Source organism: Elgaria multicarinata, chromosome 9 (genome assembly GCF_023053635.1).
Source record: "Elgaria multicarinata webbii isolate HBS135686 ecotype San Diego chromosome 9, rElgMul1.1.pri, whole genome shotgun sequence".
Classification (NCBI taxonomy): domain Eukaryota; kingdom Metazoa; phylum Chordata; class Lepidosauria; order Squamata; family Anguidae; genus Elgaria; species Elgaria multicarinata.
In genome coordinates this window covers 100760503-100774946 of record NC_086179.1, presented here as the reverse complement: position 1 = coordinate 100774946, position 14444 = coordinate 100760503, and the positions used below count along the sequence as shown (strand labels likewise).

The 14444-nt window shown below is 39.4% G+C and overlaps 1 protein-coding gene across 1 annotated transcript in view; it reads left to right on the top strand.

Annotated features, from left to right (window-relative positions):
* FKBP4 (FKBP prolyl isomerase 4) overlaps positions 1-14444 on the top strand; it is a 159144-nt gene that overhangs the window by 102711 nt on the left and 41989 nt on the right. Inside the window, exon 7 of the mRNA XM_063134406.1 lies at positions 1849-1932. Within this exon, the coding sequence (XP_062990476.1) occupies positions 1849-1932 (84 nt within the window). The remainder of the gene's footprint in view (positions 1-1848; positions 1933-14444) is intronic.

Genomic DNA, 14444 nt, shown 5'->3' with positions numbered 1-14444 from the left:
GTTTAATTGGTTTTATGTATTTTATATTGTTTTTGTATTCTATGTTGTTCCCCGCCTTGATCCAGAGGGAGAGGCGGGTAAGAAATAAACATTTTTAGTAGTAGTAGTAGTAGTAGTAGATCAGTCCCATGCCTATGCCATGGGAACCAGGCTACTGAGTTTCTTTTAGGTAGAGAGGGTTTATTCTAGTGGCAGCTAGGAAGTTTTACAGCTGAGGCAGCCTTTCATAATGGTGAGTTCTAATTGGTAACTTCAATAAAATCTTGCACATGAGGTCTGTAGACTCAACCCTCGAAGTTAATTTTTTTAAAAGAAACATAGGCCATAGCTAGACAGGACTTTATCCCAGGGCGAACCCCAGGATTGTCCCTGTGTGCCCACATGACACACAGGGGATTCCGGGATCAGGGAGGGATTATCCTTCCCGGTTTTTCCATGGTCCTGGGCTGAGCCCAAGACCGTGGAACGTGTGCCGAGGTGCTGCGGGTTGACCCAGCTCTGCGCAATTCCTTGCACAGGGCCAGGAGCTGCGCACAGGTCGCAGCATTCCTCAGGAGCACTGCGCCCATCAGGGGTAGGGTGGGGGGAGTGGGGAAAATAAGTTAAATTTAAAAAAACACTTACCTTGTACGCATGAGCGTTCGTTCGCTGCTGCCCCTTTAAAAAATAAAAAATGGCAGACGCGACAGCTCTCCTGCTGAGGTCATCGCATGTCACGTGTCGACAGAGGAGGGATCTCGCATTAAACACAACGTGAGATCTTCCCTCCTCCGTCGCGGGATAGCAGGTAGGTCTAGCTAAGGCCATAGACGGGATAGCTCACATGCTGTTCCATCGCATCTGGTGACAGTACTTGAATAACTTAGTGTTTTTTCCACATGTGGGTTTTAGATTAGAAGTACATGAATTGACTGCTACATCATGTTTCTAGAAGAAGTCTAGAAACACGAGACTCTATAAAATAAAACTCTCAAGAATGAACATTTACTTCCATTCTTACATGTGACACTATTCACATGTTGGGAAACTGAGCATAAATGTCTATCAGTAATTTTAATAAGCAATGAAAGAAATAACTATGCTAGTAATCTTACAGATAATATTAAAATAACATCTTCCCTTCTACTGGCTTCATTATTTCTAGGTATTATACATCTCTGGTCTTTCTATAAAAGTGTTATTACACAGTTTTTGGAAATCATTTTGGTGTGAGAGAGTAAAGGCTGGGTAACAATATATAAACACCTTGTCTTAACTTCTAAAAGAAAATATGTCATGATTCAAAGCTGTTCAATTTGGGGGGACGGGACAGAAACAGCCCTTAGGAAAGAAATGGGGGAAATGGGTTTTTCTTAATTTTTCTGTTTTTTCCGGGCCTTCGCATCTCTCTCTCTCTCTCTCTCTCTGTGTGTGTGTGTGTGTGCTGCAGATTAATCTACAAACTGTTAAAACATCCTAGTCTGTTCATGTGAAAAACTTGAAATATAGGGAAGAAGGGACTAGCAAGGCACTAAATGCTAAACCATCCTACTGCTGTGTGCTACATTGGCATGAAGGTGGTACAGACACACCTCAAGTGAAGCAGTATACATCTACGTCATGTTTACCAATCCTAAAGGCATAACTAATGTTGGAATAAGGAAGTTTGCTGTTTACATCTTCTTGTATCACTTTGCCAATATGTGTGCCTTTATCCTGAGCTGTGGAGGTAATAAGGTTATGTGTGTATCCATTTGCCAGATCTCCCTGTAGTTATGCTTCTATATTGTTCTGTGCTGTTCTTCCATGGTCTCTCTTTCAAAAAAAAAAAAAAAGCACCCTGCTGATTAGCTTGTTTTGTTTGCATAGGCTAAGGAGTCCTGGGAGATGAACACAGATGAGAAGCTGGAACAAGGCACCATTGCAAAGGAAAAGGGCACCCAGTATTTCAAAGTAGGTGTAATATAGGATTTCATATTTCCAGGGAGGTTTTGTAGTAGAATGCATCCATGGCTGTACCATACTCTTGAGTAATATTCTATTGAACCTAGGATATGTCTTCAGTTTTGGAAAATGACTAAAAAGGTTGTGTGTCAGCAAAAGAAACTCTTTATACTGTGTCTGGCACACAGTGGTCAGGAAATTGAAGGCTTGTACGGTTTCACTTTTCTTTCTCATCTAACTCAAGCATGCAGTGCAACAAAGTTTAGAAATACTTTACTTTGCTATTGTGAAAGCTTTGATAATCTAAATTGTACTGTTTATGATGAAACTTCTAATACCAGCTGGATGAAATGTTATTATACCACAGAACGTTCATGACCATTACAACTGGCTGAATGTGACTGCACAAGCAAAGTTTATTGTATCTTAGTAAATTGCCATTATACACAATTACTGTGAAAGACCACTATACAATTTAAAACTCTACAAATGGATTAAAGTTCAATACTTTTCCATAGTCTTTAAACTTTATAACATACATCTGTAAAGCATTGACGAGGAATTTAGATGTTTTGAAAGATACAAATTTGTTTGCCTTGGACAAAGCAAACAAACCTTTACAAGGGATCATGGAATCATAGAATAGCAGAATTCAAAGGGGGCCTATAAAGCCATCGAGTCCAACCCCCTGCTCAATGCAGGAATCCACCTTAAATATAACACAAAGGAGAGGAACCCTCACAGGAAAACAAAACAGCAAGGGGACCCAAAGATCGTGTTAAAGTTGTGTACATATAAGTGAATAATAGATCTGTGTATTCAGATACAATATGATGTTGCCAAATATACGTTATTGTAGATCAGTGGTTCCCAAAGTGGGCGGTATTGCCCCCTTGGGGGTGGTGGGATTGCATAGGGGGGCGTTAAGAAGCAAAGGGACGGCAGGGGGGCGCTGGCAGGGGGCATTAACAGGCAAAGGGGCAGCAGGGGGGCGCTCGAGGTGGTCTCTCCAGAAGGTCCTAAAACCCAGGGACCAAGCAGGAAAGAGCAGCAAATTCAGCTGCTCTCCCCACACCGCTCCTGCTCAGGAAGGACTTTCTCATTCACGCAGCCGCTCTCTCCTCCTATCTCAAGCCCACAGCGGCCCCACCAGAAGTAGGGGGTGGGGGAAGCGCCCACAGGAGGCAGCAGAGCAGGAAACAGCGGCGAATTCAGCTGCTCTGCCCACTCTTCTCCTGCCTAGGAGGGCCCAGGGCTTCTTTCCTACTGGAGACACCGCCGCCTGCTCGCTTGCTCCCTCGGCCAGAGCTGCTCCCTCCTACAAGCTGTCCCGGCAGACCTCTCGCGATAGTTGCACAAGGCGGGAGCAGCAGCCATGTGCGGAGAGGAAGGAGCATGTGGAGGACGGCGGGCAGCAGAGCAGCTGCCAAGAATAGCAGTCAGCCAGCAGGCTGGGTGGGGAGCAGGACTCCTTGTGCTGCTGCAAGGTATCACCAGGCTCCCTTCCCCTGTCAGGAGTTGCAGATTGGGGCCATCTCCCCTCTGAGCTGCTGCCCTCCTGTCCTAATCAGCCCGGCAGCTATTATGAGGCTTGGGGGCAGGGGGGGTTGGAGTGGGGGGGCTTGGAGGGAGGGGGTTGGAAAGAGAGAGAGAGAGAGAGAGATGCTGTGTGTCTGTGTGTGTGCTCCCACTCCCAAAAAAATCTGGACTACAACAGGATTGGGAGAGAAAAGAAAAGGGGGAGGGAGAGAGAATTGCAATTCCCCAGGTCCTTCCTGGCTAAAGATTCAGCAGCATCTTTTCCCAGAATGCTTGCTGAAACAATTCCTATCTGCCCTTGCTTATTTCAGGGTGTCCAACCCCCTTTTTTCAAGCGTTCTTTTGGTAAACATGGTATGTGTGTATCTTGTGTCACCATAAAAACAAAGCTGCAACACAATCCTAAGTATGTCTACTCAGAAGTAAGCCCCACTGAGATCAATAGAACTTACTCTGAGATAAATGTTAATAGGATTCAGCCTGAAAACGAAGAGAGGGTGAAGAAAAGACAGGAGAAAATGAATTGTAGAAATAGAATAGCAAGGTAACTGTGGGATATTTAACCATATTTAAAGACCATAAGTACAGTAAAATTAGTGCCCCTCTACTTCAGTCCCAGCCAGGTTTTCCATAGGAAAACTCTGTACCAGGTGGCAGATAATTATTTTAAAATTTTAATTAAAATACATTATCCTTTCCTATAACAAAATGGTGCTTACTCCTAAGTAAGTGTGTTCCACTGAAGAAGGAAATCCTATTTGATTCCTGTATTCATGCTAGTGTGACATGATAAAAGGCACAATTTTATGCATGTTTAGACAGAAAAAAGTCCTTCAACTCCTAGAATCCCCTCTAAATGGGAAGCACCTGCCCCAGGCTTGCCGAGGGAGGGAAAAGAGAGCGAATGCCTCTGTTTGCAGCCAGCATGGCAGGGCACACCAATTGGATTTTGAATAGGGGTGTGCACGGACCCCCGCTCCACCCCGTGGGCTGATCCGAAAATTTTGGATCAGCCCGCTCCATGCCGCTCCGCCCATACTCCACTCCTCTTCGCTGCGGAGCTCCGGCTCCGAATCGGAGCTCCGCAGAGGAGGGGACTGGTGCCAGGTAAGGCCGGGAGAAGAGGGCGGGGGGGTTACCGGGCCCTGCCGCCGTCACCGCCCGTGCGGCGACGGCGGCAGACCCCGGTCAGGGACCAAGGGGGAGGGGGGCCTTACCTGCCTCCGTCCGCGGTCCGTTAGCTTCTTCTATTGAGCCCGCGGTTCAACCAGGAAGTCTGGGCCGCAAGTGCAGCCCAGACTCCCTCTTTGAACCGCGGGCTCAATTGAAGAAGCTGAGGGACCGCGGACGGAGGCAGGTAAGGGAGAGGAGGTGGGGTTTACCGGGCCCTGCCGCTGTCGCTGCATGGGCGACAGCGGTAGGGCTCGGTAAACCCTACTTACCTTTCCGGCGGAGCTCTGGATCGAGGCGAAGGATCCACCTTCACCTCGATCCTCTTTGCCACGCTCCGCCGGCCCCCCAATCCTCTTCGCCTCCGCCTTAAGGGGAGGCGAAGCACCCCGCTCCGCTTCTAATTCACCGGTCGGATTAGAAGCAGAGCACATCCCTAATTTTGAATAAAGTATTCAATTAATTGTTACTGTTTTGAATTTTATTGTTATTATATTTCCTGGTGGGTCGTTGAAAACCACTATTCTGAATAATGATTTTTATAGTGTAGGGTAGGGGGGCACTGGGCATGAGTTTGTGGAACCAAGGGGGCGGTGACCTGAGAAAGTTTGGGAACCACTGTTGTAGATGATAAATTTGTATATTCTCATACAATATAATATTTACAATTGTGCTATATATTATTCACATAATGAAAGTTAACAACAACACTTTTGTCAATTTAAGGCTCTTGATATACAATGACTAAAGATTAAACACTAATCGATAGACATGAACACTTTAAACAGAATTGCAACATTTTTGTCAATATATAGAATTACAACACTTTTTGTCAATTTAAGCAGTGACTCCAGAATGTGAAACCTTTTCCCACTTCATCAGTAATAGTATGTTGTAAATTTCTTCAGCGACAGTGTTTAAGCGGTTATGCTATAAGCTCTGACCCCTGTTGTTGAAAGACCACTACAAATAGAGGAAAGGCAGATAAGTATTGCTAACAGGAATGTAACAGAGAGAGATACAGTATAATGAGGTAAATGAAATTTTTACCTTCCTGAATAGGATTTGAAAAAACTGTATTGTTAAGAAAGTTGCACGCAGTAAAATCTGACCTGCAACAAAATATACTCGAAACAATTAACTGGCAAACTTTGTTTAAATTTGGTTTCAAGATAAAACTAGATAATCAGAGCTGTGTAGAAATGTAAATACCTTTCCTGTAATGACTCCTAAAAATAGTGAGTTCTCAGCCAATGGAAGGGGAGACTGAAAAAAGGCTGCAGGAGCCAATATATCAGGACAATAGGAGTAATTAAGAGTCAAGGAGCCGTAAATTACTACAAGGAGGGTCCAGTGTGAGGTAATTAAAGTAGTAGATACGCTGAACAGAAAAGCATAGAGGTGATGTAATGAAGTTCTTGGAACCGAATTAGAGTTCCCATGTGTAAATAAGAAGAGAATCAATCAAAGGAACACTGAAAAATCTACTTCATCATTGACGCCTATCAGAGTGAGAGATTTCAATTTATGAATCCAGAAGACTTATCTTTTAAGTAAAACTTTGAGTAGACTAATACGTTGAAATGGTCTGAGTGCAATGTGTTCCAAACCCCCCCAAAATCAAAAGAATCTGCTGCATGTTGGAATTGTACAAAATGGGAGGTTAACGGTGCTGCCATAATTTTATTGCGTATTCTGCTTTTGTGTTCTGAAATTTTGGTTTGAAGCGGTCGAGAGGGTTGTCCTACATATATTTTATAGCAAGGACATCTGATAATATAAACGACATGTGATGTGGCACATGTAGTAAAAAAATTCAGTTTAGACTTCTGATTGTCGCTGGGAATATGGAATTCCTGAATCTGAGTGGATTGTTGACAGCATGTACAGTGTCCACATTTATAATGTCTGATGGTATGAGAAGTTTATCACCCAAATTAAAGGTTCTGCGGAATCCAATGATAGGTGGGCTGGATCCTGAACCAGGTGCCAGTGTTTATGAATGATGGATTTGATACGGTATGATAATTTATGATATTCCATTGACCAAAATAGACTATTAGTTCTGGCTTTGGAATGAAGTTGAAGTAAAGACTGCCTAGAAATAGAATCGGCGTTCAATCTGGATGTAGCAATGATACGTTTTGGGTAGCCTCCATCAATGAGATCATTGGCAAACAAATCTGCCTGAAGATGATATGCAGTGTCAGAAGTGCAATTCCTTTTAATGCATAGAAATTGTCCAAAGGGAAGGTTGTTTTTCAAAGAACTAGAGTGATGACTAGAAAAATGTAAAATAGAGTTTCTATCTGTAGGTTTTGTATAACTGATTACTTCTCTATGATGCTTGTTACCTATCTAAGAAAGGTATTTGCCGCAGGTCTTTGTGACAGGAGAATTTAATGTTGTCATTAATTTAACTGATCCAAGCAAAAAAATCTTCAATGTGAATAAGTGAAGAAAAAATAATAAGATGGTGGAAAAAATAAGATGGTGGAGTTTTCCAAAGATGCCATAAAGAGATTGGCAATGCTAGGAGCGGTGGGACTGCCCATAGCAACACCTTTGATTTGTAAATAGAATTGTTTGTTAAAGCGGAAGAAGGTCTTCTCCAGAATTATGTCCAATAAATCCATCAAAAAATAGGTAGGCGGGTGGTTTGAGGCACAAGAACAAGTTTCTAATATGATGGCTCTAGCATCCTCATGTGGAATGGATGTATACAGTGAGTTAACATCCAGAGTTACCAAACATGTATTATGGTCTATAAGCAAGCCCTCTATTTGTTGAATGAAATGTTTAGTGTCTTTGATATAGGATCTGGATTTAAAAACAATTGGTGAAAGAAAAGAGTCCCACTATTGGGCTAAGGGTTCAAGAGCTGAATTGGAACCTGAGATGATTGGTCTGCCTGGAGGAGGAAAATCCATCTTGTGGCTTTTTGGAAGAACATAAAAATGGGTGTTCTGGGACAATCCTTGATAAGAAACCTGAAAATCTGTTCATTGATATGTCCCAAAGAAAAAGCTTCCTGTACCATGAGACTTCCGGTGAAGAAGCAATGGCGGACTGAAGCTCCGTGCTAAGCGGAGAGGCGAAACGACCTGATTCATGGCTGGAATGACTTTTCAGCCAAGCAGAATTCTCTAGATCAAAGGGAATAGCAGGAAAAAACAAACAAACAAATCTCACTGGCTGTCTTATGCAAGGTTTATTATTAAAGAATAAAAGACAATATAAGTGATGTTTGTTACCTTGGGCTAACTCTGAAGAAGAACGCTTGGAAGGAAAAGTATTTCTGGAGGTAGGGGAGGAAAAAGACGTTTTACATTTGGCAGGCTGTGGTTATGCAGAGGATGTTCCACAGCAGTTGACAACCAAAAGAACTAAATAACTGGGAAACATGTCTAATACCAAGAAAAATATAAGAGGTGAAAGAAAAGGATCATTAGACCTTTCATCTGAAAAGATGGACACGTCTGATCATTTAAAGAAGATGTTCGATCAGTTAAGTAAAAAGATTGATGAACTGGGAAGCAATTTGGGGGAACAAATGGCAGACATAAAGAAGGAAGTGTCCCAAGAGATAAAAGAATTGGATAAATCTTTGAAACAAATAGCAATGGAGGGTAAAGATACCAAGGATAGAGTAGAAATCCAAGAGATCAAGATTCAGGTTCTGAACAGGGAATTAGAAAGGGATCTAGATGGCTTGGCGCAAGCAGAATTAAAAGAAAAAGAACATATCCTGAGATTCAGATCTATTCCAGAACTTAAAAATGAAGACATCAGAGAGGAGATAATTAAAAATCTGGCAATGAGGACGAGGAAGTTCTAGAAAATGGAATTGACAGAGTTTACAGAATAAATTCTACTTATGCCAGGACAAAGGATGTACCAAGGGATGTATTGGTCCATTTTGTGAAAAAGATAATAAGGGACCAGATTCTCAAAAAGCATTACTTTAACATGATGAAGATCAACAGTTAACAGATAATTGTGTTAAAAGAAATCCCTGTGAGGATTTTACAAAAGAGGAAAGATTATGCATCCCTGATATCAATGTTAAAACAAAAAAGGATTATCTTCAGATGGGACTTTCCAGAGGGTGTAATCTTCACCTTTAAAAGCCAGAGATATAAACTAAACTCAGTTCAGAAAGCGAGAGACTTTTTGGAATTTTTTTAAAAAGAACTGGAAATAACAAAATCGGATGAAGAAGACTTGGATGATGCCACAGGTGCCACAAATATATGGACTAAGATTAACCTATGATGACTACAAATTTCTAACTAGGAGGAGGGCTTTCTCCACTGTGGCACCCCCGGCTGTGGAATGAGCTCCCCAGAGAAGTCCGTCTGGTGCCTACACTGTATTCCCTTCATCGCCAGCTGAAGACCTTTTTATTCTCTCAGTATTTTAACACTTAATTTTAACTTAAATTTAAATTTTACTGTTCTAATTCTGTATTTTAATCTTTTATTAAAGGATCTTTTATACTGGTTGTGCTTTTTATACTGTATTTTGTATTTGTGTTTTTAACCTGTTCGTTGTTTTATTATGGTTTTAATTTTTGTGAACCGCCCAGACAGCTTTGGCTATTGGGCAGTATAAAAATGTAATGAATAAATAAAAAAAAACTTGGAATATTATTGGAACTAATGCCCCTCAAAAAGGGGGGGATTATCAACTGAGAAAACTAAAACAGGATGTTATCGGTTTACAAGAGACGCACATAAGGAAAAAAGTTATAAAACAATAAGACTCTAGGGAAAGGATTTATTTCAGCAAACACGAAAAAGAAAAATGGAGTTGTCTTGTATATTAAATCACACCTGAAACCAGAATTGGTAATGTCTGATGAACAAGGACATTACATAGGAGTTAAAATTATGCTCCCAATGAACATAAAGCAGAATTCTTTGAGAAACTCATGAGCAGCCTAACTGATATAGCCTTTGACAGCTGGTGTCTGATGGGCAACTGGAATGGAGTGATGGTGCCAAAAATGGATAGGACTTCAGAGAAGAGTATCAAAAGTCACCAGGGCAAACTCCCCAAAAGTTTTTTTGATATGATGGACAATCTGGGACTGATAGATATATGGAGACAAAAAAATGGCAATTCAAAGGAATTTACCTATTTTTCAGAAAGACACAGATCACTTTCAAGAATAGACATGATCTTAACAACCAGAGACTTTATTACCAAAGTGGATAAAATAGGGATTCTACCCAGATCTCTCTCAAATCATAATCCTCTACTGATGGTTTACAAAAGAAAAGTAAATACCTCAAGATGGAAATTAAATGAAGCACTACTATAAAACAAAAGTATTCTAGAAGAGGATAAAAGGAATTTAAAAGAATACTTCGAGATAAATTTAAATAGAGGTACAGACGTGAGAATGGTCTGGGATGCAAGCAAAGCAACCATTAGAGGCTACAACAAAGTAAGCAACTCAAGAGAAAAAGGCAAGAGCAAACGCAAAATATGAATGAAATCAAAAGAAAAGAAGAATTAAAGAACATGCCTGGAAGTACAAACATTATCCAGCAATTTAAAATACTTCAGCAACAGCTATCCATGCTATCGTTAAGAGAGATGGAAGTAAAACTAAATTGTATGAAACAAAGGAACTTCAAATTTACAAATAAGCCAGGGAGGTGGTTGTCTTAAAAATTGCAAAAAGAAAGACAAAAGAGCACAATAATAAAGATGCAAGAAGGAGATCTGGAACTAAAAGACAACACAACAATACAAAGAACCTTCCACCACTTCTACTTGATTTATACAAAAGACACAAGGTTGCGCCTGAGAGAATAGATGACTACATTAAAAAGCAAAAAATACCTAAAATTACAGAAGAACAGAAACAGATCATGAATAACAGTAACAGAAATGGTTGAGGTATCCAAAAAAATTAAACTGGGAAAATTGCTGGGCCGAGACGGTTTTTCAGGCGCTTATTGCAAAAAACGTTAAAAAGGAGCTGTTACAACCTTTACAAAATGTAATGAATTTCATCTTGGATACCGGGAAGATACCAGGCACTTGGAAAATAGCATATATAACATTAATACCGAAAGAAGGACAAGATACTACTTTGACCAAAAATTACAGACCAATCTCACTATTGAACAATGACTATAAACTGTTTAGTCACTGGTTTAAAATGTTTGAATTAGTTGTATGTATTTTATGGTGTTTTTATTTGTATTGTACCCCGCCTCGATCCAGAGGGAGAGGTGGGTAACAAATAAATATATTATTATTATTATTATTATTATTATTATTATTACTTACAACAATATTGGCAGAAAGACTCAAAAAAATCCTACAAGAAGATCAGAGTGGCTTTATACCAAAAAGACAGTTAAAAGACAACGTTAGAACTATCCTAAACATTGTGGAATACTTGGAAAAACATTCGGAGAAACAAGCTGCCTTGATTTTCCTTGATGCAGAGAAGGCGTTTGATAATGTTAACTGGGATTTTATATTCAAAATTTTGGAAGAAATGAGTTTTGGAGATGACTTCATGAAATGGGTCAAATCGATTTATTCTCCACAAAAGGCATACATTTGTGACAAATGGGGATCTATCAAAACCATGCAAAGTACAGAGAGGAACAAGGCAAGGCTGCCCATTAGGGTCATCCTTGTTATTTATCTTAGTTTTGGAAATATTGAACAGAGATATAAGACAAAATGAAAGAATTTGAGGGATACAGATTTAAAAAGAGTCATATAAATTGAGAGCTTTTGCAGACGATCTGGTACTTACTTTGGAAGACCCATTAAAAGTAATAGAAGTCTTGATGTATAAACTAAAAGAATTTGGTGTAGTAGCAGGCTTTAAGGTTAATAAACAGAAGACAAAGATATTAATAAAAAAAAATACGAATCCCCAAGACCAATCAAAACTAATAGAAAAAATAGGGTTTAAGATTGAAACGAACGTAAAATACTTAGCAATAACATTAACAAATATGAATTGCGTGTTGTTCTATAATAACTATGTCAAGGTATGGAATGAAATCAAAAAAGACCTAATTAAATGGAATAAAGTACAACTATCAATGATGGGGAGAATTGCCACTATCAAGATGAATGTGTTCCCAAGAATGTTGTTCTTGTTTCAAACAATACCCATAGTGAATTCAGAGTTACCATTTAAACAATGGGAGAAGGATATATCCAAATTTATATGGAAAGCAAAAAAAAAAAACCAAAAGAAAAAACCACCAAGAATTAAATATAAACTATTACAGGATGCAAAAGAAAGGGGGGGGGTCTAGATTTGCCAAATCTAAAATTATATTTTGCTGCATGTGGCTTGGTATGGATGAAAGATTGGATACTGTTGAAAAATAAAAGACTATTGGATTTAGAGGGAATTGAGATTTGGGTGCCATTGTTATATATGGTATGAGAAAGTCAAAGTTAATGTAGAGTTCAATAACCATTATGTATGGCGTGCTATTGTGAAAATATGGAATAAATATAAACCCAGACTATGTCAAAAAACACCATTATGGATATCAGTGCAGGAAGCATACCAAAGAAGGGAGAGAACAAGTAGTTACAATTGGTGGCCATATTGTGATATTTTAGAACCATGGCAAGGGGTTTATAAATTAAAGTCAAGAGAAGGATTGACAAAAGAAGGGTACCCATGTCAATGTTTTGAATATATGCAAATGTCAGAAAGGTTTAAAATGGACAAAAAAACCTTGTGGTTTTGAAACAGCAAAGTTGGAATTTGAATTTTAGCAATAACATGTTCGTCATTCATGACGAACATGTTATTGCTGAAATTTATAAACTTTTATTGAGGCTTGAGACGGAGGAAGAACAAGTGAAAGAATATATGATAAAATGGGGCCAGAATATGGGACATAGTATACCAATGGCACAATGGGAAAATATGTGGATGAGGGTTAAAATTTACATTAAATACTAACCTTAAAGACATTTTTTTACAAAATGATGTATAGGTGGCATATGCCACCAGCAAAATTGGCTAAAATGTATAAAGGGGCATCAAGATTGTGCTGGAAATATGAAGAGCAGGAAGGAACATTCTACCATGCATGGTGGACCTGTAAAAAAGTAAAAACTTTGTGGATACAAATTCATTCTGTAATTCTAAAAATCCTAAAAATTAATATCCAACTGGAACCGGAATACTTTCTTTTGGGATTTATGGATGAGCAGATGAAAAAGAACCATGGGACTATGTTCTTATATATGACGACAGCTTCAAGACTGCTATATACACCAAGATGGAAAGGCAAAATAGTGCCCACAACAGAGGAATGGCTACTGAAGATGTTTGAGCTAGCGGAGATGGCAAAACTTACAGCAATTATGAGAGAAAAACCGACTTTAAGATTTATAACTGAATGGGAACCTTTTGTAAACTTTATGAAGGGATGAGAAAAAGATGACTTGTACATCTGTGGATTCAACCAATAATGTAGAAAATGTTAAGAGAGAAATTAGAGATTTGGATTTTACAGTGATAAAGAAAAAATAACAACAACATTGTTACATATTTTTGCTGGGGAGAATATTGGAAGAGCATTTTATTTTTGTGTTTTTTGTTTGTTTGTTTTTGCTTTGTTTGATTTTTGAGTGTGTGTCTGCATATGTATTCTATTTTGCTCTGTAGTGTCTTTTATTTATTGGTGTTTGGAAACAATAAAAAATATTTAAGAAAAAGCTTCCTGTACCGTGATCTGGATAAAATGTTGAATGTCTGTAGTGGGATCCTAAGTTGACAGATGACCTCTTTCAAATAATCTTTTTTATTCAAGCATACTATTGCACCTCCTTTATCCACTGGCTTGTTTACTTTCATTATATGAATAATATATAGCACAATTGTAAATATTATATTGTATGATAATATACAGGGGGGGCGGAGCTTGGCAGCCATGGAGTTGGTGAGGTTTTTCTGATTCTCTAACCGGCCTTGCCAGGAAAAGCAATTATCTCCTTTTTAATGGGCATAAATCTCTAAGCAAATGATGAAAAAGGACTGTGAATGTTAACTGTTTAACTTGTTGATGTTGGAATAAGCTGGAAGAGATAAGGTGAGATTTTTTGGAATGTTTTATGTGGAAAACGAAACTGATTGCAGCACTCGGCTGTTGATGGCGTAGTTAAAGCAGTGAAGGTTTTGTTTTTGTTAGACGCGGACTTGATTTATAGTGAATCTCACCTCTTATCTTTTGTTACAAAGTGGAGAAGACTGAAATACTGGCTCCATAAAGAGGAATGAAGTTTGTTGTAGTTATCGTCGGCTGGTGAGCGAAGGGGGGGGCAATCGGTAGTGGAGTGATAGCAGTGTTCAGTGAGGAGGCGAAGTGTTTATGGCACTTGTGGATTGTTTATGGCTTGTTTTGGTCCCCAATAGTGAATGCTGTTTTGATATCTGATGTAATTTCCCCCCCCCCCGAGAAGAAAGAGCGATTAATACACAGAAGACAAGCTAATAAATAAACTGTTAAGAAAGGGAGCCGGAGTTAAAGATTTACGCCCTATGTCGCACATCAAAAGGAGGACTAAAAAAGAGTTGCAGAAGTTAAGTGTTCAGAAAAAACGCCCAAGTAATCATAATCTCGTCCACCTGGAAGGTTCAGTTGCAGAAGGAGAACAGGAAGAGACAGACACAGCTCTTTTAGACACAGACCCAACTAGAGAAGAAAACATGGCTGAAGGGGGGAAAACATCTGGCAGTCAGCCACCCTCAATAGCAGAAATCAGAGCTGCTATTGCAGAAAATAACACAATCATTTTTTAAA